Here is a 26,243-nt window from a genome sequence, read left to right as displayed (position 1 = left end):
TTCATTTTCTTAATGGGCCACTTCATTTTCTTTTGAACTCATCTTATATTCTTAATTACAAATTATGTTTTGATCTTTTAAATTGCTTCTAATTTGTTTACAAAAGATCACTTATTTTAATTGCATATTATTATTTTTTAAGTTTGTAACATTTTTAAGATTATCTCATATTATTACTAGTGAACTATTACATAGTATATATACACATAACAGTATGGTGTATGTTTAGAATATATACACATAACCATCTCCGAAAAATTTGTTTGCAATACTTATTAGTTTCAATGTTATTTCGGTTGATGTTTTATTATTATGAATTATTTTTGTTTCACTTTGTATTTTCAATGATTTAGGAAATTAGCTTTAATTATGTTTGTATTATTAATTTGTTTTTTTTTAATTTTTAATATTCTACTTTCACACTTATTATCTTTTAGAATCTACATAATATATTAGTCTGTTAAAAAATTATACTGTCGATTTTTTTGTAACACCCCAAAGTTTTTTTTAAGGTTAAGAAATTAACCCCTTTTTATAGTTTTGACATTAAATTAAGTTCTTAGTATTTTATCTTTGGATATGGGGTTAATTTAGTTGGAACTTTATCGGATAGTGGGTAAAATACCCACAAAAGTGGGATGAGTCGTGGCATCCTCACAAAGTGTCAGCCATAATCAAATGAGTCATCTCCCACTTCTATTTTTCTTCTTCCCTTCATGCATCCCTTCTCATATTCTTTCAAAATCAAAGAGTAATACATCCAAGAGTAAAAACATTAATCATCTTCATTTATATTAGAAATTTAAAAGCTAGGGTTTTGGTGATTTTGGGTGGTGGCCGAAAATCAAGAGGAAAAAGGGGAGAAAAAGAAATTGTAGCCTATAGTCTTGAATTAGCTCATTGAATCTTGAGGTATTGAATTCCCTTAAATTAGTTTTTATCTTTCTTTTGAAATTAGGGTTCATGGATGAACCAAATTGGGGGTTTTTGCTAGAATATAAATTATGGTTAATTTTTCCCCAATTCCTTAGTTAACCTAGTTGTCATTGAGTTATATGATGTGTTTGATTTTAAAATAGATGAGTTCAATGTGATGAATTGAGTTTGTAAGAAAAGATGAATTTTTGCTAGTCATTGAAATGCGGATGAAAATGGTAGGATTAATGTTGTTGTTATAGATGAAAGTAACTCAATGACAAATGGGTTGGGTTTTGGGTTTAGAAAGGCTAGTGATTGAGTATGACTAGGTTGAGCTAGTCAAGTTGTGAATGTAAGCTTATGCATTTTATGATATGATTATAGGGTGAAGCTTGCTTGTGCTTTTCGTTTTAGCGTTGTTGTCCTTTTTGCGAAGGAAGTGAGTATATTTGCATACCTTTATGTATAAGTTGGATCATTTGACCACATCATGTTGAAGCCTTTTGTCCATGGTGGTTTTGACCATTTCATGTTGAAGTTTGTAAATCCATGGTGGTTTTGACCATTTCATGTTGAAGTTTGTAAATCCATGTGTGGTAATTGATGTGGCATGAGCCCATGTGGGGCATTGTGATTATGAGGCCTAAGAACCTCCGGGGTCTAAGAATCCCGATAGTTGATATGATATGAGGCCTAAAAACCTCTAGGGCCAAAGAATCCCGATAAATGTGATTGTTATGATTGTTTAGCTTATATGGATCCATATATGTGTTGATAGTGTGCAAGGTGAGCATGTAAATGTGGCATGACGGTGTCATGGGTTACATGTGAAAGTCTTTGTACTTTGCCCTCCTTCGTATTCATAAATGTATGCAAGTATATTCACTAAGCCTTTGCTTATATTTTAGTTGTTTACCATTTTATAGGTAGTTCCTGAAGAAGGAACTAGGGTGTTGAATTGAAAGAGTTGAATAGAGCTTGAAGTTGACTTTCGCAAGACCTTTGAAGGTATTAGGTCATTCTTGGTTGAATGACACCCTTTTGGTATAGAGGCTTAGAAATCCCTCTCCTCATGGCTCTTGGTACATCTTGATTTGTTGGTCACGCTTTTGTTAAAATTGTGTAAATGATCAAGTGTAAGGTTCTAGCAAATTGCGAAGTTGCATTTTGGACGAAAATAGTGTCAAAATGGGTAAATGACCCATTTGATGGTGTTCATGAGATTTGAAGCAAGTTGATGTTGTAATTATGTTAAAATGTGTCTATGTTGTTGTTGTCAATCTCTGGAATGTGTTTTAAGATGTCTGTTTTGAAATTTGAAGGTTACAAGTTTGATCATGTGTTGAAATGGTTTTAGGGTTGCTGATCAGGTTGCCCACTGCGGCGCAGTGGGGGTGGTTTTGCCCATTGCGGCGCAGTGGTTTTCTACGTCCAGAATTTTTATTCCTCCCACTGCGGCGCAGTGGGAGTGTATCAAACCCACTATGGCGCAGTGGGGCTTTTCCAGACTTAAGTCCGAGGATTCCCATTGCGGCGCAGTGGGAGTGTTCAACCCCACTGCGGCGCAGTGGTGGTGTAAAAAAAAAATCGGTATTTTCGGTTATCGAGTCGTGTCTTTTCATTTTTCTAATTTATAATTATTTACTCGTTAAAAAATCAATATCAACTCAGGTTTTGAGCTATATAATATTTCTAAAAACATGTAATAATTTTTACATAGTACGAAACAAAATAAATATAATATCTCCCGAGGCAACGCCCGAGTAACGTATCTCGTTTTGTTTACTATATACAAACGTCCATGTCCACTTGTCTTGATGATAGCTAATATAAATTTCTTCAAGTGCCGAAGTTTCCTTACCCCCTTTCGAAGTTCCTCAATTGCACGCCCCTTTGCAATTTTTGCCTTTAAATTTTATTTAACAATTGGTAGAACATCATCTTGATATATACTTCTTGTTCTTTTCAATATCGCCGAAGATTGCTGATTTCACTTGATCAACTATTATGATAAAGAAGCGTCAATTTTATGAAATTTGGTTGGGGTTTGAAAGTGTCATACGTCTGTCAAAAAAATTATGTGTCAATTTCTCTCGAAAATAATAGTTTAGAGCATCTTCAACCATGGGTTGATGAAAGACTTTTTTTTTTTTAAAGTCATTAAAAAGCTTTTAACGTTGTAACCAAAAGCTTTTTCTTCAAATACCTTGACATTCTTCGAGCTATTCAAAGATGACTTTTATATATATATATATAATATTCATTTTAATCTCATTTCAAATGTATTTTTCATCATTCTTTTCATTTTATTCCATTAAAATAGATTATTTTCTATGTACTTTTTGAAAAAAGTAATTATAAATATTAACATATTAAAAAAAAATTTAAGAAAAAAATTAATAAAATATGATGTGTCAAATGGAAAAAACATATTACAGTATAATTTTCTATCATTGGAAATGCTCTTGTATACTTGTTTCATTTTCTTGCTACGCGAAGCCGTGAAGGTTCCAGGTTCCAGCCGTCATAAGACCAAAACAAAAACAAGGATTAAGTGGGCCTTTTGTGATCCGTCCGAAATAAAATACTGTAAAACGAAAATGTTGGGTGATGTAATAGTTCACGGCCCAAAAATAAGAAACAGCACAAGACTCAAAAGTCAACAAACAAAATGAAACAATATAGTGGTGTCTCTAACTCTCTATTGTCTCTACCCACGTGCAATACTAAGACTAATTGGGCTTTTTATGTTAAAAAATAATTAATTTTTTTAAACATTAACTTAAAAATATTCCATTATTCTATTTAATCTTTTTCTTAAACTTACATCTTGAACTTATAAATTAGAAAAGTTTTTAGGCTAATAAATTAAAAAAATTAATCATGCCTTCTTCATTTTAGGATGATCTTTTGATCTTATTTTTGATCTTTTGCTTTGTATCACAAACCATACTCGAACATAACTTAACTCTACTTTGATCACATCTTTTCAAGTCATATTTTACCCGTCCAAGCTAAACTCTAAGATACACATGACATATAAATATAAAATAGCCATATTTTTATCAAAAATTAATCTTTTTAATCAATTTTAGAGTCATTTAGCATACATCTAATAATGAGTTATTACCATGGGTTAAACAAAATTGACTCATGATGACCTACTAAAGAGGGGGAAAAAATAAGGATTTTTTCAACCATCGGAAAAAAGTTTAGAGTTTTTTTTTTCCTTAAACAAAAACAAAAGTCTATTTTCTTCCTTGCACTTAAATTTTCTTCCTTTTTTCTTATATAGGAGTTCGAAAATCACCATTGTGATCTGAGTGCCAAATTGAAGTATATAGCTAACCGCGATCGAGTCCATGTGACTAGTTTTTATATTTATTTCAATGAGTTAGCCTTTGAAATCCTTAATTTTTTATATCGTTCTTTTTTTGGTAAATCACATTTTGCTCCGGCTTCTGCTCATTTGATACATCTTTTGGATAGGTAACTTAGAAATGTTCATTAAAAAACATCGGATTCTAACTTCTTACTGTTAGTTGGCAAAACATGGTAACTTAGAAGAGACCGACATTTCTCGATTAAGTCCGGCTGAATGATGAGAGACTACATAGCTCATCCGACTAGGAGAATTCAAGCAATATCGTGTTGCCGATTCCCAATTTTCAAAGAAGATCGTAAGCAACACATTAATTCTATTATTATTATTTTGACATGAGTTAGAAATTAATTACACACATGGAAACCTCTTGGAATCTAAGATATGATATCGAATGATTATAAACTAATAGTTGCAACAAGATATATGGGTAGGTTTGGGAATGGATAAAATCGGATCTACTTTCTTAGTGAGGCCTTAGGATGGCGGGTTTTTCTGGATACGAAGATGGTGGACGACGTGGACTACCTAGTGATATTTGCGTTTGCAGACATAGGGACATTTCACAATTAAGTTAGCACGCACCAGATAAATGATGATTAAACTTTATTCGTTTACCATTAAAAAAAAGAAAGAAGTTCAATAACACATTATCCCATTGATTGATTAATAAGGAACCTTTCTCTTATTTCATGCGTACACATGTTGACTAGCTAGTAGGCAACGTACAATAGCAGTAAGTTGGTAATTCTTCAAATGGTAGCATTGATTTTCTTAAGAAACTCAAACATGATCTTCAATCCTTCTTCGTCTAATTAAGAAGAAAAATGAAAATAATTAAATATTAGCGCTACAAATAAATAATTTTATCTTAATTATTATATACTTTTTAATTAGCCTTTTGTAAAACTTTCAAAGAGGTGCGAGACAAGGCGGAATTGATCCAGAATATGAAAAAAGCTAAGGTAGGGAAATTTCCTATTACGGCTAATGTCGCGAGATTCGCTGAAGAAAATGTTATGGTTGATATATAGGCGGAGAGACACTTTGCCCAGAAACAAGTTTAACAATGATGATCTCAATTTTTCTGTTATGCCCATCGGAGTTATTAGCTAGGGGAGATGGCTGTCCTATATATCAACACGTCATTAACGATTAAGTGGAAAGACAAAACTTTCAAAATCTGGATTATGGAAGACAAGACAGATTAATTGAATTGGTGCCCTTTGAAAACTCCTCAGGCATCGACGATGATCGGATAAATCTGGCTCTCTTCCGGTTTCTGCGGAAAAGACTATGGAAGATGAAGAGGTAAGTTCGAAAGGCAAGTATATTGAAGACGTCGAGGTGCATGCGGGAAACATAAGGGTGGTTTGGGGTTTGCAACGTCATGTGCTTTTCCCATGCAACATCATGATGGGATGGACCCCACTGGGAGTATTTGTTTCTCTGTCCCTCTTATTAATAATTCAAAATGAATTGTTTAACTATAAATATCAAGGGTTTAGGGGGGTTTTTGGCAAAAGTGGATTGTGTGTATGGGTTGAAATTTAGAGGAGGAGAAGAAGAAGACAATTGTGATTTTCATCCTAATTCCAATTCTTAATCTTGAAGGTAATAATTTCTTTTAATCTAGTTTGATCTTAATTTCAAGAATTAGGGTTCATGCAACTATTTTTATTTGGAAATTGGGGTTTTATTTATATTGAGTTAATTGCTATAATACAAGTTAGGGTTCTTTAAATTTAACTAAATTAAGGGTTTCTTGTTGGCTAGCTTGGAGGTTTGGATGAGTGTTAGTAAGAATAAATTGTGACAGATTTAGTTGCTAACCTTGTCACGAGTAAAACACCCTTGTACAAGATTATTCACTAAGTTTTGCTTACTTTTTAGTTGTTTACCTTTTTTATAAGTTGTCCCGGTTGCGGAAACAAAGCTAAGTAATATAAAGATTGAAGTTGAATTTGTAAAGCTTGAAGCATATCTTAAATGCGGGAAATGGTAACGTTGATAGGACCCGTAGAGACCCCATTTTAACTATTGGCTCATGATACATTGTTTGTTTTGGTATAATTTTTTGATTATGTCAAATGTAAGTACTAAGAAGTTTTGGTTATTTCTATTGAGTCATTTTGTATTAGAAATGTGTTGGATTGTGATTGAAATGTACTTTTGTATTAGAAGTTGTGTATCACTGGTACCATGCTTAAATGTGTAAGAACATGGAAATGATTAAATAACGACTTAAGGGTCACGATCGACAAGAATCTTATGCGGATAAAAGAGAGAGACTTATCAAGATCGGTTTTGGTATTTGTATAATATAAAGAGGCGTTTCACAATTCTGCATGCGAAGAAGCTAGATATTGCTTTAACGGTTCTTTAAAAGTTCACGCTCGAGACGATAAGATTACGAGTCATTTGGAATTATCCCAAAAACTTCAAAAAAAAATTTTCTATCTTTCACGATTCTCGTTATATGAAGTATTAAAACATCAAGTTTTTCCGTGTACTTTGAAAGAAATCGAATTTCAAAATGAGTTCAAATAAGACAATGTCGATGAGTCTTTTGACCTGGGGATGAAAATTTCAAGAAGAGTATAAATCGAGACTGTATGATGGTCCAAAGTGCCATGGAAGCATGGAAGAATGTCGTATGTGTTAATGAGAAATTCAGAGAAATGCTATACAATAATGTTGTCGCTAGATGCGGCTTGGATCACGAGGTCGTGATCCATTCCAAGTGGGGGAGAGTTGTAACATTCCAAAGTTTTAGGCCAATGAAAATTAACCTTTATTATGGTTTTATCATTAAAATAGTTTCCTAATATTTTATTTTTGAATATGGGTTTAATTTAGTTTGAACTTTAGTGGATATCGGGTATTTTACCCACCAAAAATGTAGATGGGACGTGGCATCATGAGAAGTTGCCAACCGTTTTTCTTTTCTTTTCTAGACTTCTTTTCTCCAAAGAAATCACCCGTCTATTCTAATTTCATCTTCCTAATCTTAAATCTTCTCAAGTGTCTGTATTCCATCCATCTTAATCAAAGAATTATTCAAGTACTAATAATAACTTTCAAGTTTTAATCGTCTATTTGGGATTTGGGGGAAATTGAGAGTGTGGATTGTGTGTATGGGCTGAAATTTAGAGGAAAAGAAGAAGAAGACAATTGTGATTTTCATCCTAATTCCAATTCTTAATCTTGAAGGTAATAATTTCTTTTAACCTAGTTTGATTTTAATTTCAAGAATTAGGGTTCATGCAACTATTTTTATTTGGAAATTGGGAGTTTTATTTATATTGAGTTAATTGCTATAATATAAGTTAGAGTTCTTTAAATTTAACTAAATTAAGGGTTTCTTGTTGGCTAGCTTGGAAGTTTGGATGAGTGTTAGTAAGAATGAATTGTGACAGATTTAGTTGTTGACCCTGTCACGAGTAAAACACCCCTGTACAAGATTATTCACCAAGCTTTGCTTACTTTTTAGTTGTTTACCCTTTTTATAGGTTGTCTCGGTTGCGGAAACAAAACTAAGTGATATAAAGATTGAATTTGAATTTGTAAAGCTTGAAGCATATCTTAAATGCGGGAAATGGTAACGTTGATATGACCCGTAGAGACCCACGTTGAACTATTGGCTCATGATACATTGTTTGTTTTGGTATAATTTTTTGATTATGTCAAATGTGAGAATTAAGAAGTTTTGGTTAATTCTATTGAGCCATTTTGTATTAGAAATGTGTTGGATTGTGATTGAATTGTACTTTTGGAAAACTCATAATCCGTAACAGGTTTTGACGACGATTTTACGAATGGGTAATGCCGAAATTTCTAATTTTTGTGCGTTGTCTTTTATAACGAGTTTTGGTAAATGTGTTTGTCGAGACTATTATTTGAGTACATTCTTAGTAAAAAAAAATCTTATAAAATGGCCGAGTTGAGTTTGGTCCTTTCATAACCCATTGTAAATTGAAATCCCATCACTGTGTGTGGGTTCCTTACTATAACGATATCATATTTTTGAACCGCTATCTTGGCAATGTGGCTTGCTGTGAAAAATTGGTTAATGTGTTTCTTTGTTTTAACACCGGTTAAAAAAGCACGTTCAAGTGTTTATTATTTAGAGTTGTCATCGCCGCATCGTGCGAGCATATGACTTGTATAATAATATATAATTTTATTGAAATGTAGTCATTTAACATACGAGAGAAATGGCGGTGATTATGGTGGCAACGACGGGGGTGATGTAATGCTGGCGGCGGTGATGGCAAACGGCGGTAGTGGCTGCGGAGGTTGGTGGTGGTGGCAGCGAGTAGTGTAGGTTATTGATGTATTGTGGTTTAGATATATTGTACATTATGCATTAGCATGTGTACATTGTTGAAAGTTGAATGTTGAAAGTTAAAAACGCAATTCGAGACAAAGTACCCGCGCATTGAGGCGGTGAGATGGTGGGTGTGATAGGTCATAGAGTATAATAGATAATAGGAGGTGATAGGTTATAGAGTGTGATAGCCAAATGCCTTTGCCGTCTGGGCTTCGCCCTCGAATTTCAATATTCATCGAAAGTATATCGAATGACATCTCTAATGAAAGAGCATGAAATTTTAAGAACACATATAGTTTTATAATTTATCGATGTATAGTTTTTGAAATAAAAGATTTTGATTGAATTAGAGGAATAAAATGATTTATGAAGGAGAGAGAATAATTAGTGGTTGAGATTTGAGAAGAGAGAAAAAAATGAATGATTGAGATTTCTTTTAAGGATATTATATGAATGTTGAATGTTGAAAAGTTAAAATGTTCAAATTTGGATTTGCTTTATAATATAATATAATATAGACTAGTACATATAATAGAATTATGAATCCATATGAAGTACATAATAAAATATCAACTTTTATAACGGCTTTACAAGTAATGTCTTGTATCCGTGCATAAACATTGGTCAAAAATCGAGTATTAAGTAATTTGAAATATATATAAATGAATAAGAACTTACAAAATGAAAATTATACATAAAATAAATACAAAAATACCTAGTTTTGGCACTTCATGACCACCATGATGGTATATCACCAATGGATCCACATACACTTCGGTGAGATTAGGTGCAGAATTCCTCGCGATATCATGTTCGCCTATACACAAACTCAATTACTTACATGTTGAAAGACATGTATGTTTGGTTCATAAAATGTAGTAAGAAATGTAACATGTAGAATTGTAATTTTAAATAATAAGGTTTCATAGAAAAAAATAAAAGGAAGGAATGAAACTCCATCAACCTCAAAGAATGAAAATTTCATCGAATGGATGAAGGTTTACATTTTAACGGAATGATATGCCTTTGCAATTTGATAACTAAACATATGGAGAATTGGAATTGAATTTCAATTTTATCAGAGTTTGTGAATCAAAGAGGGACCTAAGAAAATATACATGTCAATTGTGTCAATGTTAATGTCAATGTAATTGAGAGTGACTTTCATCTATAATCAATAATCTATAATTTTATATAATTATTATACCGTACATCCTTGTTAAAATGTTAGACAAAAGAGAGATGTGAAATGATCATTGTACCATTTTTATGAATAAATTTACACCATCAAGGTATCAATCTATTATCTTTTAAAATATCTCCACTAACCCTTTTAGATCAATCATCTTTACATCAATTATTACCAGCATTCGCCGCCATCACCATCGGTCGCCGCCAATAGTCTCCACTATCACTGTCTACGACACCGTCAGATTATCGTTGCAGCCATTACAACCGTGTTATGTGAATATTATGCTAGTATTTTTAATTTGTCACACCCTATTTGATGTACATGGAGTATTTAGATGTTCCATGGCTATTTCAAAATTTTCTCGAGCCTTTTCTAGTAATTTATAGCTGGATTTTAATCTGAAATTTCTGATAAAATTTATAAACTAGGAGGTTCGAAAGAAACCCATGTTTTTTTGTTAAAGTGGGTTACCGATAGAAAATACTAATTTGACACAAAAATTACATACTTCAACATCCGTTAGAAGAATGGACCTGATTTGCAACAGCTTTTTGTAACTCATTAACACCCGTTAAAGAAAAGGACCTAACTTCCTATTAGAAAAAAGGATTTGATTTGCAACCGCTATTGTTACTCCCGTTAAACATAAATAGAATTTAACAATTGTTAAAGCTCGTTAGAGTTTTTGTTAATATATTTAATGATGTTAGGACTTTTATTGCATGATATTATATGTTAGGACTTTTATTGCAAGATATTATACGATAGGGACTATTTTCGCAACACAAATAAAATTTAATGACTCTTAGAGCTTGTTAGAGTTTTTTTTATATTATTTTTAACGATGTTATGACTATTATTGCAAGATATTAAACGACAAGGACTATTTTTGCTAAAAAGGAGTCATGCACGGACATTCACGCACTTTATTTATATGTACTAGTTCTGTTTCCGGGCATTTCCCTGGGAAACATAACCTTTTTTTTTCAAAAACCTTATACAGACGGGATATACATTCGTTTGTTTCTAAATTAAACGTAGTAATCATTTACATGATCATACCTATTAATAGTTGAAGGGAAAAAAATGAATATTAATAATGTACCAACTATATATAATTAATTCAAAAAAACATACGACAAAACGGGGATAAAAAATGAAATCGCACTATTACCATACTATGTATATGTGTAATACAAAAAGAAATGAAAAGTACCATATAAATCATTGTAAAAAATAAAAGACAAATGAACGTGGGTACCATATTAACTTCTACAATAAATTGCAAAAAAGCCAAAATCAACAGTAAAAACGACGGTTTTAGTTTAAAGTGAAAAGCAAAATAAAAACGTAAAACAAAAAAACAAACTCACGCTTTTTTGGTAAGTTGCGGCAGATAAACAATACTAATTTGACATAGATGCTACATACTCCAACGCTTGTTAGAAATATCGACCTGATTTGCAGCAACTTTTGTAACTCAATTTAGACTCTAAAATAGCATTTACAATCGTTAACACTCATTTCAGAAAAGGACCTAACTCCCTGTTTAAGAAAATGACCTGATTTGGATCTGTTATTGTTACTCCCGTTAAACACACAAACAAAAGTTGACAACCGTTACTTTTTGACGAAAAGGACTATCATTGTAAGAGATTAAACAACAAGGACTATTTTTGCCAAACACAGTGGCAACATGAAAACCCATGCATGAGTTATATATATATACGAGCATGGTACCCGCGCAATGCGGCGGCGATGACATTAGTTGCGATGTGGTGGCGTCGGCGTCAAGTGATGTTGGTAATTGATACAAAGATATTTGATTTTTAGAGATAGTGAATATCTTTTAAAAGATTATGGAATATGTGTGTAAGTTAATAAATTATTGGTAAAAAGGTAATTTTGCATGTCTCAAAATTGTAAACTTTTCAACATAAAAGTATAATTTTTATATAGAATTATAGATATAGATATATATTATATAATATCTATTTTTATTAGAAAATAATAATTTTGAAACAAAACAAAATTGAGAGATGAAAAAAATATAGAGGAGTACATGTTAAACAAATTAATGATTCAATGATAATGTAAATTTTAGTACCATAAATGTGGAGTGACGGAATATTTATTGGAAAATCATATGCGGTTTCAGCAAGTTTTGGCTGTGGCAAATCAACATCTCCCAATTTGCCTCCAGAGATCAATATAACATGTTTGATTTTTCCGACTTTCGTTAGACACAAACCCTACATATAAATAAAAAGAAAAAACTTGTGATTAAGATCATACACATATATATTAAGTATATACCACAATTCTGCAAGTACGATATACAACGATAGATTGTTTATAAAAATTTTTAATTCAATTAAATGTAAAGAATTCAATTTTGAAAACAAATTTCAGTTTTTATGTCTAAACTATCGTTGATTAAGGTTGACAGCATTAAGTTTCGCCAACCGTCAACTTAAGACTTGGTTATGGGGGTATAAATGTGTAACATAGAGTTGGAGGTTTTAGGGGAATTTTTGTATAAAGAAACTTATTTACTCAAATTTTCTAATTTAGATAACCTATATAGTTTTTATATATTAAAAGGACTTCATTTCTAAAAATTTTTCAATAAAAATAAAATCGTTAGTTTTTAACCTAGTTCTCTAATAACAGCCAACATGACATACCACAACATAGAAATATCCACATGGACTTCTGAGTTGACAAAGGTCATCATCAACTTTCAAAGATTTGGTCAAAGTTATTAAAAGAAAAAAAGCAACATATATCTTGCTCATCCTCATGTTTTCAATCCAAACATCTATACTTATATATCTATAATCTATAATCTATAATAAAAAAAACCCCTATGTTAAAAATTACATGGCAAAAATAACTAAAATACCCTTAATGAGTATATATAACACTATCAACCCTTTTTCTTTTGAAATATCCACATTAGAGCTGGCATATCGTGTCCGACACGACACGATAAGACACGATAGGGTTAAACACGAACACGACATGATAGCTAATCATGTCAGTTTTTCCAAACACGAACATGACACAATTTTTAACAGGTTACACGATAAAGGACCTGTTAAGAGACTTGTTAAGGGACTTGTTAAAAGTTACACGATAAGGGACCTATTAAGGGACCTGATAATGTATCTTATCGTGTTTTAATGTGTCTTATCGTGTTTTCACGTGTCTCATCGTGTCTTAATGTGTCCTTAACATGTCTTTAACGTGTCTTTAACGGGTCTTTAACGTATCTTCACATGTTCATATATATACTACTTTTCTTATCTTGTCTTATCGTGTTTTAACAGGTCCGGACCTGTTAAGACACGAAACACGTTAAAGCTAAACACGAAAAAACCAAGTCGTGTCGTGTTGTGCTAACAGGTTCGTATCGAAAATTGCCAGCTCTAATCCACGTTAACCCTTTAAATCAATTACTTTTGCATCAATTATCTAACATTACTCGACGACGTCATTACCACCAACAGCCGTTCCCCACCAACACATCGTCGCCGCCACAAAACCGACGCATTGCGCGGGTAACGGGCTAGTAAATATACATATAAACACATCGTCTTTACATAAATATTCATATTGCAAATAAACACAGATCCATTACCTGATCACACTGTCTTTCAAAAAAGAATTACACCAACATATTAACCCAAAAATATATCCTCATCTTAAAGGTATCTTCAATTTTATCTTCATTTTTTCACTTTTGGTTTATTCAAGCATTATACATCCCAAAAAAATAAACCCACAAACATCATAAATTCCCAAAGATTCCCAAAGCTTATGGGAATCTAAAAAGTCTATTTGAAACTTGACAAATTAAGTTAAATATCCCGAAATCTATTCATTACTTAACTCACAAAGCGATGAAGATGTTACCATGAAGGATCCCACTCCGGCCAATAAAACACGTCCGGGCAGTAAATTAAAAGTATCGGCAGTGTGAAACGGCGGCGTTTTATGGTGAGGTTTTAAGAAAACGGCGGTGGTGGATGAGGCTTTTGGTGGGGTTGTGTGGATGATGCGGCAGTTGTATAATTGAAGGTGGTTGTCGCGGTGGCTGCGACGGAGATGGAAGGCAGTGGATGGTGGTGAAAGAATAGGATTCTTTATGGTGGTTAAGAATGGATAGGATGAGTGAGAATATGAAAGTATGTGTTTGTGATTTTTATTTCATATGAGGAAATGAAAAGGGGTTTGTGAATTTGGGGTTTTATTGGGTTGAAAATGGTGGGTTTTTTAATTTGAAAAATGATGTTGAAGAACTGGTGGTTTTCAGTATCGAAGAAAAAGAAGGGTATGATGAAATGACGAATTTGTCCATCCCTTAATGGACCAAATAAATGGTGTCTGGTCATAGAGTAAAAACTGAAAATTTCACCCACTTCAGAATTAAAACTGTAATTTTTTAACTCGAAGGTAATAACTGTAAATCGTGTGAACTTTAAATACTAAAAATGTAATTTACTTTTACATATTTGGATATTTTATAAGTCACCATCACTAATTTGTGACCTATAAAATTCATTACACACTACAACAAAAATATCATTTATTCATATTTACTTACAAGAAATGTGAAAAAATTTCTTAATTTGTTCACACTTAAAAATGTTTAAAAAATATTTATATTTAAAAGTGTAAGGATTAATTTGTAACACCAACATTTTCCACTCAAGAAAGGTGTGAAGAAATTAGGTGTTACAATTTGATTTTCACACTTTTAAGTGTGCATATGTTTAACATTTGTTCACGCTTTTGGGTGTGAATTTTTTCTTTCCATACATATAAGTGTGAAAAAATTATAATGTTTCAAATTTTTTTCAACTTTTATATGTGTATATTTTTTAAACATTTTTAAGTATAAATATATTAAAAAGTAAGTGTGAATAAATGAATTTTTTGTTGTAGTGACACTAACTATCTATACTCCATATAAAAATAAACTACCTATTTTTTTTCGATCATTCTACCTTTGAAATACCTATTATACCCTCCTACAAATAAATATCTCTTCTACTCTTTTAAGTGATTTTCCCGTAATACCCTTCCGTCTATTTCCCAATGTCTATCCCTAATCCCCTTCTCTCTTGAACCCTAATATAAAAATTAGTTTAATCTCGACGGCAATCAACATCAACCTACAAAAAGATTGGTTTCATCTCTCCCTCACTCTTTCTGTTTAACTACAAAAAGGTACGGACACATTTAAACCATCATCTTTTCAAAGGTACCGCCACATCGCGCGGGAATACAATCCTGGCTTCTAATTTTTTTTTTTTCATAAAACTCTTATCATTAAAATTAGTACAATAAGTATTATAAAACAATAGATATGATCCAAATATGAGGTGTTTTAAGCTGAAAAATAATAGTTTACCTGTTGTTGTAATCCTGGTAATGCACCTGTCACAAAGGCTCCCTATATTGTATTTTCATAATAAAATAATCAATTTCACATATATAATCTAATCAGAAGTAAATAAATTGACTGGTTAACCACACCAGTACGTATAAGTATTAGTAATGATTATTAAGTAATAAAAAATGTTGTTACTATTTTAATATAAAAAATGTTGTTACTATTTCTTCAAAACTTAAAGTTATAATTATTTTTGTATTACTCGTATTACTTCGTATTATCTATTACGAATTCAAATCCATATCTGCCAACTACCAAACACGCAATGTATTAAGGAGAAATTGTAAAATGACAAACAAATTGTAATCCATTTAAATTTCAATTTCTTTTGTAAAAAATTGTGCCAACCTATTAAAGAGGCTCCAATTTCATATTTTTGGATAATTAAACATAGTTCAAAAACGATTCTAACCTGAGAAATACCAAGCAGTCCATCAAATGGCCCGAGCTCTATCATATGATCCTCTATATATGCTATCCCCTCTTCAAAGTCTTCATATTCCGTATTTACCTTAATTAAGTCACATCAACTACTTAAAACAAAAGCATATATTTTTTTGTTGTTGTGTGTTATAAACAAGTGAATAGACAAATGTACACAACACAAATTCTAGATGAAAATCAATCTTATTATTAAGTCATTAATTTCTACGGTATGTATTAAATGATTCTGTGTTGTATAAACTGTCCTAATTATAAATAACACATGAAAACCATTTCAAAGCGAATCAGCTCTTGTGATTAAAACATAAAACTAGTTTGGAAAATCAAGGGTGTCAATTAATATGATTGTAAATTTACTAAAATTCTTACCTTTTCATCGCTATACCAACGGAAGTGTTCACCGACAGTTGTTTCGTCATCAATAGGGAATGGAGCATTGATGAATACAAGGTCCATCTTGCCAGTAACAGATTCCGGCCACACCTCCAACTCTTGTTTAAGTTTTTCAGCATTTGATCCGCATCCGTGGAGGCATAGAAACCTTGGTTTTTTCACATTCTGTATGCTTCGCATTTCTTGAAAGCCTTGTAATTAAATATATTATTGCATAACATATTGAATTGAAGTAAGAATAAAGTACTCGTACTAAACTAATCAAAGTAAAATAAAATTCTATCATATAGAAATGAATTAATTAAGTTCTATAGAAATTCTAAAAAATAACCTGGCCTTTCTAAATTTAAAGTAGTGGACATGACGCCGTCGGAGTTCAATTCTTGTTCCGCTCCACCATCCGTCCATGCAACTTGTAGAAAGCCACTCCTTGGTAACTTGTTGCCATGATCCACTGCGTTTTCTGGCCGAACCATGTCAAAATTCTGGCAGGTTAGAAGGAGGAATGTGATAGTATGCCAGTTATTTACCAACGTCGACGAAATGTTTGGTATTCTCCGCATTGATGATCTGAAAGAAGTCATTTGATTTTAGAATCTGATTAATCCTCCTAACTAAATAGTCTAAAGATTCTCCTAATTATGTAATAATGACATTTGAAAAATCAGCAAGCAATATTAAAAAATTAAATTAGTGGATAACACATGTCTTATCCTTATAGTTTTAGGATGATTTTTAAGCTATTCTTTAATATGATTTATCATTCTTCTAATTAAATAGCAAATTACTTAATAGTTAGTTTAACATGGATTGCTTTGCTTTGATATAATTATTTTAGAGATCAATCCAAAATATAAAAATCTTATCTTAATTGGTTGAGTACTCTTCTATAATACATTCAATCTTCCAAACTTTATAAATTAGTATAGTATTTCATCTTTAACAAAAATAATTTAAAAAAAATAAAAGAAAGAAAGAAAAAGAGATTGGAACTGCTAAAAAAGATATAAAAGTAAATTTACTTTTTTTCTTTATATGTACTATCCATCCCGGCTTCTGCTCTGTCAACTGTAATAGAATACCCAACGTAATCATTTTTGATATATATATAGATAGATGGCTTGGTAGTTGGGACTTGGCCTCAACCGTTCCAATGGATTATTTTATGGCAAAGGTGGATGAAGGAGAACCACACAGATTGTATATGTCCATAATTAATGTGTTTTAGGAGTTTTTGTTTTTTTTTTTGATAGGGATCCTCTAAGGGCTTACCAGTATCAAGACTCATCATTAGAAAGACTAATTATAATCAGCATCAATCTAAAGACTAATTCTCTTGAAACATACCCAATATAAATGACTAGTTTTAGAATCACATTTATTTAATTCTATACTTTTATCTAAATTTTATACTTTTAACCCTATAAAATTAAAAACACTTCATTAAAAAATACAAACGTTACATTAGTTCATTAAAACTAAAAACATTACATTATTTTTATAAAAAAAAAACATTACAATAGATTTAAAAAAACCACTTCATTAAAAAACAAGGTTACTAAAAACCATTCAATGTATAAGGGTGGATTTATGTTGAACTGAAATTCTATGGATGAATTTGTGTTGTAGCAATTGAATTTAATAATTTAATTTGGATGAGTAAAATTAATGAATTTATTGTTATTGTTGTGTTATTTGATTTTCATTGAAAAGGAAAATAAGTAAGATGTTAATGTATAATTATTTGTTATTTTTGCTGATGTGGCAATCAAGGTAAAAAACAACTTCACAACACACACAAAACCACCGCTACATATATCGCTTAAAACCGAGTAGTGGTTTTGGTCCCTATGATAATATGATATTACTCTCCATACGCGAAAAAAATGATGGACTTATTTTAGTAAAACTTTGCCTCTTCGATACCTTTAAGAATTAAGACTAATTTGTCCAAAAAACTATTCTATAATTACTTTTAGTTGTATCATGTCATCACTAGGGGGCAATCGAGCCGAGCTTTTAACAAGCCACCCAAGTTCGAGTTTTCTTAAATTGAATTCCAGCATACTTGAACACAAACTTACGACTTGATTAATTAGTTTAATTAATGAGTCGACCTTAATATGACTCGATCGAAAATCTGTTTATTGATAAGTCAAGCTAGCTATTTAAGTTTGGCGGAAACATAAGAGTCCAACAACCATAAAATTAGTTTATTCATGATTATAGATGAGATTATTTGTTCTAATAGTTAAACGAGTTTATTGATTTAAGGATCTTGAAACATTTTTGAAACTTTTTGGTTTTGACCTCCACATTTTCTTTTCTTTACATTATAACCACCAAATTGCTGTAAAAAAAAAAAATCCCACCAAATTCTCATTTCTTCGCACTTTCCTCGTCAACAATGAAAGGAGCAAATTCATACTTAAGTTGGGGGTCACTTCTTACAGCCGAAAATCAACAACAAAAAGTTGATAATTTAATTTGAAGTGCCTTTAGTCACTCAAATGATGGTAAAACTCCATTATTATGATTTTCGTATTCAACAACTTTAATGTTATAGAATCGGTTTATGCTTTACAGTTAACAAGTTATATTATGATATTATTTAGTAATCCTCATATCATGGGCAACTTGTATGCATTAAGAAGGATTTTTTGGTTATAAATTCATGATTACATGGTGTTTGACATATTGCCTAAGTGAAACTTTTAATGTGTTAAAACTAAAGCCTTTTTTATTTTTGCCATCTAATTATTATATTAATATAATATAGCAAGGTAACTGTCTGATAATGGACTTATGAAAAGGCCATGAACATGTTTGAAAGAACAAATGCTTAATTCCTTCAAGTAATTATCAAACAAATGTTTTCAATGAACGAAATCTGTTACATTTAGTATGCAGAGTAACCTGCTACACAATGCGTGCAAGAAGGACTCTATCGAAGCATTTTTACCTGAATTGCAGCAACAACTTGATCAGTACATTGATAAAAGGTTCGCTTCCGTCTTTTTAGCTTCATTTTTAGCTATTAGTAGAAAGTATCGTCTAATTTATTTGTATTTGTTATACTAGAAATGATGGGTTAATTCTGGATATATATGGATTACATGGTTGGCTTGATCATTTACATTTACGAACTGCAGGACCCTCATCTTCTTGATCCAAGCTATGATACCATTATGAACTTAACTTTTCAGCAATCCATGACAAAACATTATATATCATGAAAACAACTGGATAATGATAAATATGTACTACCATATCAAAACATATTTCACCGTTTCAGAAATACATTGAGCTACGAAATGTTTAAACAAGTGACATGAATTTCCAAATTTAAGTAGATTTGTTCCCATCCTTGATCTTCAATTTAAACGATGCTTCATGTGCTTTTAGTTACCTAGGCTTGATATTGTTTCATGTGCTTTTAGTTCTGTGACCTATTTGAAAGTCAATTGTAGTCTTAGTTAAATCCTTACAGGTTAAGGGAACTGCATACTTTAAGCTTTTATTATGTTTTTAAATATTTTTAATGTAATTGATAAAAAAAAATGAAGTCCTATGGAGAGGATTCATACAAGGACAAATGTCAATGCTCTATATGCAACTTCTTTGTGATAACATTGCTTTGGTGAACTTCTGATTTCCAGGTATCTACTTTATCTAAGACATCATACTGTGATAGAGTCTAACTCTCTTATTTCTAAATGATCTAACGCAGGCCCCGAAATCACAAACCTTGTAATGATTCATAGTATTCTGTAATATGTGCTCCATGTACAACTACATACGAGTATATAATAATTATATAATTATATGACATTTTACCATTTTCTTTCTAGTCACATCTAGCAAGCACCACAATAGTTTCTAAAAATTAACATTAAAAGAAAATGCGAAGCCTTTATAGTAGTGTATGAGTAAAATATCAACGTCCTATAAGTTTGGAGTTTTAGTAAAGACAGATTTTATAAAATAATAAAACACTTTTACATTTTTACCAATGCCTACACCACGTACATAGCATTAGCATATATACTACACATGGTTGTACCTACAACAAGCTAGGATGATCTTATTTGACAAAAGAACAAGTAGAAGTAAGACTTGCAACACTCAAATCATACACTGAAGATACAATAAACAACATCGACCGTGGACACGCTTATAAGTAATGATTCATCTTCAGAAACTTGCAAAGATCGTCACATGCGCTTTATTTAGGGACGCCAAACAGTATAATAAGTTTGAACACCAGTAAGAAAAAGAGCTATCAAAGCTCCAAGAAGTGCTAAAAATGCCCATGGGCTCTTGACATATTCATTTTTTAGCTGGGAGAATAGTGTGTTCGTCCAACTTTCTAAATGCTTTTGTATCTTGTATTTCACTTCCAGATATTCGAAACAATTTTCAACTAAATCAACGCCTATTTCGTCAAACAATTTCACTACTTCTTGATCACTAGCTAAAAGGTTCTTAAGCACCCAAGCTTTTCTAAGAATCTTAACATCCTCAGCGTCATCAATCAGCGAACCAAGAAGATATACATACGATTTAACCCATGAACAATCAATTGAGCACTTACACGTTTCATAGGCCATCATGTTTAACAACATAGGCCTGGTGTAATCACTCACAGCTATTGGAGGCAGCTTTACATTCGCTGAAAATCCCCACCAGCTGCTTTTAACGAATTCGATGTGAGTCATAGAGAGTGTGTCTATAATAGGCTTGAAATGGATCCCTACGTAAGCAAGCTCGTTAACACTGCGAAAATTGCAACCATTGAATTTATAGCTCTCTGTTGGAACTTTGACTATCCTAGCATGCTCACCATGAAGAGCACCGAGAAGATGATCGGGTTCTTTTTCTTGCCTTTCGAACTCATCGCTTATGTCTTCATTTGTCGTCGATCGTCTTCTTATTTTAAATCTGTCTAACCACTTTCTTTTCGGCGCCGCGCGTATCACAAAGCTGCTCATATCAATGAATGGTTTAATGAATTCTAACAAACTGCTATTTTTGAAAAACTGTTCAATATATGTAAACATACTGGTTGGTTTCATCATCATCATCACCTCTTTTAGAACTTTGAATGGAATTTGGTTTTCCAACAAATAGAGATCTCGACGAATAAAGAAAACCTCATTGCTTTTGAACTCTGAGTGATCATCAATCCACCCAATATAAATGGAGCAAATGAAATAAAAAATAAAACAACCATCCAACAACATCATCTTTGTGAATTCCGAATCACTAAACAAACAGCTTGATGTCATCATGTGTTGTTGATCATAATAGCTTCTTAAATCTTTCACCATTTCTGGTTGAGCAAGCTTTTCGTACAACCTTTTTACAGCAGCCTTGTCATTTGAAAAGAGCTTCATTGCAAAATCAGGCTTTCGTTTCTCGAACAACATGGGTTTATTTTTGCGAAAATGGTACGGACCAATTGAGATAAACTTTGGAACAAAGTATTTTTCGTAGTAGTCTTGTTTTTCCCTAATTGATCCTGGAACTCTGGGGATTTTTGGGGCTGATGATATTGGTGTGGGATCAATGGCATTATTGGCATCCGCATCTGTCGAGCTCATAATCCACTTAATAATCGGGTCCTCAGGGACATCGATGATGCTGGTTGATGACGTCCCTGGAGGAGCCGCAGCAACATCACCAACCGATTTGGAAATCGAGTCATCAGTGACCTCCATGCTGCTTTGGGTTTGGTCTTTCAGTGGCATGTTTGGATTTGGAGGTTTAGTGTTGTTGGTGATTGTGGGATGATATGCAAGTGCTCAATTGTCATTGGTACAAATAAAATCCACAAGGATGATATATAAGTGTGTGATAGTACTTGCTTTAGGCGCTTAGGCTGGGGAAGGGCTTCACCACCCGTCCCCTCTCCTCTCCGGATTTTCATTCTTTCTCCGCCCACTCCTCAAATGTAAGGAGCACTTCCCCGCCCCTCCCCGCCTTTTATTATTTAATTCATTTTGTATTTATTTTTATTCAAATAAAAACTAAAACTTTTATTTAATAAATTCACTAATACATTATTAAACTCAAACAACAAAATAAAACACCAAACTACAATCTTAAATGAAATGAAAACACAATACATAATTAACTAGCGATCGAGGCCCGTAACGAATGTGCGATGAATATGGTCAATGAGATCCATCCGAAGATCTTCGTGGACGTTTGAGTCTTGTATTTCTGCTAGTCGAGCATTTGATGGTTGCGACACAACCGGGGGATCGGGAATATAATCAGGACATAATGTGTGGTCCTCGTCTTTTAAAATCATGTTGTGAATAATACAACACACATACATGATCCTACGGATGGGGAGTTCTTCCATTTGTCGTGTCGGTTCCCTAAGTATTTTTCATTTTTTTTCATAATACCAAAAGCTCGCTCCACATCCTTCTTTGCAACCTCCTGTGCCTTGGCAAATCGAATCCTTTTCTCACCGATTGGATGATGAATGTTTTCACAAACATCGCATATCTTGGGTAGAACCCATCCACGAGAAAATACGGGTACTTATATTCGGTTTCATTTACAGTGAAAGGAACCACCGGTGTTGTGTCGTCTTCAAAGAAATTGAACAAAGGAGATTTGTTCAACACATTAATATCGTTGTTTGAACCGGCAACACCAAAGTACGCGTGCCAAATCCAACAATCCTGTGACGTCACTGCTTCAAGCGATATTGTCGGCCCGTTGTGGTCACCTCTCATGTACTGGCCACGCCAAGCCACCGGACAATTACTCCAAGCCTAGTGTGTACAATCAAGACTCCATATATATACATTTATTAAAACGAAACTATTAAGTAACATATATATACATAACCGAAACTAAAGTAATATATACATGTATATACATAACCGTATATAAGTAAATATATACCTAACATGCTGGGAAAACCATGATAAGACGCATGATGATCAAAAATGCGTTGCATATTATTACGCGTTGGCCTACGCAAATATTCATGACGGTATAACTTAATGACTTCATCATAAAAAGCATTAAGGGTGTCGCGTGACGATCTCTCTGACATATTTAAGTAATCATCTAAGTTGTCGGGATTAGAACCGTATGCTAACTGGTGAATAGGGAATGTGCATCTCTGATAAGCCGAGAACTTAAGCTTCCCACGAGCGTCGAACTTCCTTTGAAAATATTCAAAGCTGCTTTCCAAATTTGTAGCAATCTTCAAAAACAACCGTCGACTCATCCGAAACCATTGTGTAGAAAAACCTTCATCAAATTTCGGCTCGGAGGCAAAATAGTCTCGAACAAGACGGTCATGCGATTCGATACGATCATCTCTATTTATATATTTCCTTGAAGAGGAGGCAGTATCGCGAACCTCTTGATCAATCGCGTGATGCGCCATTGCAAAGAGGTTAACATAACGGTCCGTCTCATCGGAAGAACTTGAGTCCGATGGCAAATTTGGGGGTGTTGAACTGGATCCGATGAATATAGGGTTGTTAAATAAAGGGTTGTTGAAAAAAGGGTTCATGTTTGGTGAATTTTTAGTTTTGATGGCTATTGATTTTTGTGTCTTGTTGCTGCTGATGCTATAGAAAAAAGAAGAAACAGAATCGAGAAATAAAATGAAGTAGGAGGAGAAAAAGGTTGATATTTAGCCTTTTTTTCGTGGCCCCCACATGTACTCATCATTTTTTTTATGGCTAACGGTCGAATGGGAATCGAGAGGAGGGCGGGGAGTGTGGTATCCATGCCGGTCACCACCCAACAAGTACCGGTACCACGGGGCGGTGTTCCCTCCGATACCGGTGTGGTGCCTAACCCACTCTGTCCAGCCTTAGATTTTATCCAACACACAACAAAATATCTAAGGCAAATTTTATTAAATGAACATATACAAGAAGGTTTTGTCAAACAAGTTTCTATATAAAAAAAAATTATAGAACAAGTAAATCCGGAATTAAAAATTTCGGATCCACACACATCGGACGATTCCGAAATTTATAGTTTCGGATTGAGGTACGTGGCGGCTATGAGTCCGACATAAATTAATTCGATTCACAAAAAATGGACAAAACACCTCAGAATGTCAATCCTGCAATATCAAGTGGGTGTAGTACTAACGTACTATGTAGCTATAAGAGGCTCCCCAATGGGTTCGTCTCTCTGTTCTTTCGACTACCTCGGACGAGTCCACACCGTTGGGTGGGACTCGTCCCTTGCTCGTTCGATAGGCTCGTCTGGTGCGTTCGTTCTTCCAGGGACGAATGTTTGTTTGTAATTTTTTTTTTGAATGCAACGGATAGTTTTCAAGGAAGAAGACGAAACTTTTCAACTTTCAAAAGTTGGCAAAACAGGTCCCTGTAACGGCTTGTTTGACCACCTGCAGTTCAAAAACTTTACACTTTTAGTCCTTTAATGGCTAGTTTTTGAAAAAGCCTATATATGCACCTCCATAAGCACTAGAACACACCACACTTGCATTATTCAGATATATTCACACATAAAAAACCATTTTAAGCATAAAATCATGTCGAACTTCAACAACCAAAAAGAAAACGACTTCTGGAACAACGCCGTGAACGATTTTAATCAATCGTACTCTAACCAGCTACCACAATCACCCTTCATCCCACCACCAAATGACCCCCGTTATACTCAATTCATGGCAGCTTATTATGTTTCACTTGCCGCTGCACAACCCTCTAATTTCTACCATGGGGGGTCGTTGTCAGTTGCACAATTTCAACAACCCGATCAACACTCGTTTCCCACACCACCATGTAACCCCACCCCCACACACGAATCTGCTCCCACGCCGAAATCTGTTCCCACCCCCAATCCATTCCTGAAGCACAACCAAAAAAGGGTCGGGTCAAAAGCATGTCCAAACGCACCAAGAAAAGCAAACAACCAAAAGAACCTACTGCAAACTCGTCAAATTGGACCGAGCTTGAGATGAAAGTTCTCACTGAGTGTTGGATCAATGCTACAGAAGATCCATACGTCGGCAAAGACCAATCTATTGATTCTTTTTGGGGGAAAATCATAGATAAGTACAATGCAAGATTCCCCAACAACCCAGAAACCACAATCAGATAAGTGGCAAGTGGAGAAAGATCATAACAAATGTGTCAAAGTTCAACGCAATCTGGAAAGGCTATGATGGTCATCGGTGCAGTGGTGAGAACGATGCCCAAGTAATGGAGGAAGCGCGTTCAGAGTACTTTACTCAAACCAAAACTCAGTTTACCATGTACGAGTGTTGGTTGCTTGTGAAAGATAAGCCAAAGTTCTTCGCTCCATCCGGTAATGATGTTTTGGGCCGAAGCTTGCATAAAAGGAAAAATGTTCTTAATGTTGTTGATAGTGAAGATGAGGAGGAGGAGGGGACCCAATTCGCGCCGGTGGACCTTGGTGATAATGACTTCTTCGGTCAGGATACTTATATGCGCCCCCTACTAAGTCAAAGGCATCACGAACATCTGCTTCTTCCGATGCGGGGTCTGCTCGTTCTTCAGCTTTCGACCTAGCCACCCGACTCGACCGACTTGGGTGTAAAATGGAGGCGGTGTTGGATGAACAACAAATGTCTTTGGCTGCCATTCATGAGGAAGAAAGGAAGCGCACAATGTATACTGCTCTTTATTTCATGGACAAAACAGAATGTGATGATGAGGAGAAGAATTATATCAAGGAAGCCAAGAAGAAACTCATGGCGGAGTACAAAGACTTTCTTTTTGGTCCCAATTAGTTAAGGTTTAATTTAAAAAAATTAAAATGTTGTTGTATTTTTTTTTTTTTTCCATTTTTAGGTTGTGTGCTTTATTATATTGTAATTTGTTTTTTTTATGTTTTAAATGTATTTGTATTTTTATTTCTAATGAACTTATGTGTTTTGTTAATAATTTGTGTTAATGGACTAAAAATGTATTTTATTAATAGTTTAGAGGGTTAAAAGTGTAAAGTTTGGATAAATGGGTAGAATTAAATAATCGGTGAGTCCAAGAGTAGTCTTTGGTGAATGAGTCCATTGGGTGCATTTTGGGGGGATTAGTCCTTGGAGTGTTTTTTGTTGTTGTGGCGCTGACAGGGACTAGTCTTA

At 33.4% G+C, this 26,243-nt stretch overlaps 2 protein-coding genes and 1 long non-coding RNA gene across 4 annotated transcripts; all 3 read right to left on the bottom strand.

Moving 5' to 3' along the window:
- Positions 1–2,590: 2,590 nt before the first annotated feature.
- Positions 2,591–3,703, bottom strand: LOC122602550. The gene is made up of 2 exons (XR_006324315.1): positions 3,355–3,703; positions 2,591–2,982 (listed from the first exon to the last, which is right to left on the bottom strand). It is a non-coding gene; the product is annotated as an uncharacterized LOC122602550 (long non-coding RNA).
- Positions 3,704–4,893: 1,190 nt separating this feature from the next.
- LOC122603295 (esterase OVCA2-like) lies at positions 4,894–17,251 on the bottom strand. Of its 2 annotated transcripts, XM_043775963.1 has the most exons (8): positions 17,146–17,251; positions 16,455–16,693; positions 16,100–16,314; positions 15,699–15,797; positions 15,245–15,286; positions 11,933–12,077; positions 9,349–9,450; positions 4,894–5,111 (listed from the first exon to the last, which is right to left on the bottom strand). In XM_043775963.1, exons 1-8 carry the CDS (start codon positions 17,169–17,171, stop codon positions 5,053–5,055), a joined length of 927 nt encoding a protein of 308 aa, XP_043631898.1. In that variant the 5' UTR covers positions 17,172–17,251; the 3' UTR covers positions 4,894–5,052. The 2 variants fall into 2 exon arrangements, with proteins under 2 accessions (XP_043631898.1, XP_043631899.1); XM_043775964.1 differs by lacking the exon at positions 15,245–15,286.
- A 3,101-nt stretch (positions 17,252–20,352) lies between these two features.
- Positions 20,353–21,873, bottom strand: LOC122604561 (UPF0481 protein At3g47200-like). Its single transcript, XM_043777444.1, has 2 exons — positions 21,354–21,873; positions 20,353–21,293 (listed from the first exon to the last, which is right to left on the bottom strand). Exons 1-2 carry the CDS (start codon positions 21,871–21,873, stop codon positions 20,353–20,355), a joined length of 1,461 nt encoding a protein of 486 aa, XP_043633379.1.
- Between the last annotated feature and the right edge of the window lie 4,370 nt (positions 21,874–26,243).

This window comes from Erigeron canadensis, chromosome 6 (genome assembly GCF_010389155.1).
Source record: "Erigeron canadensis isolate Cc75 chromosome 6, C_canadensis_v1, whole genome shotgun sequence".
In the NCBI taxonomy this organism is placed as follows: Eukaryota; Viridiplantae; Streptophyta; class Magnoliopsida; order Asterales; family Asteraceae; genus Erigeron; species Erigeron canadensis.
Note: the sequence above shows the minus strand (reverse complement) of the source record. Positions and strands in the feature narration are given on the sequence as shown.

Coding starts and splice junctions, on each gene's coding strand:
- LOC122604561 (XM_043777444.1), bottom strand. CDS start 21,873: ATGCCACTGAAAGACCAAACCCAAAGCAGCATGGAGGTCACTGATGAC. Junction 21,294..21,353: donor AAAGATGATGTTGTTGGATG/GTTGTTTTATTT, acceptor ATGATCACTCAG/AGTTCAAAAGCAATGAGGTT.
- LOC122603295 (XM_043775963.1), bottom strand. CDS start 17,171: ATGGATAGTACATATAAAGAAAAAAA. Junction 16,694..17,145: donor AGTACATATAAAGAAAAAAA/GTAAATTTACTT, acceptor GACTTCTTTCAG/ATCATCAATGCGGAGAATAC. Junction 15,287..15,698: donor GACTGCTTGGTATTTCTCAG/GTTAGAATCGTT, acceptor AATACAATATAG/GGAGCCTTTGTGACAGGTGC.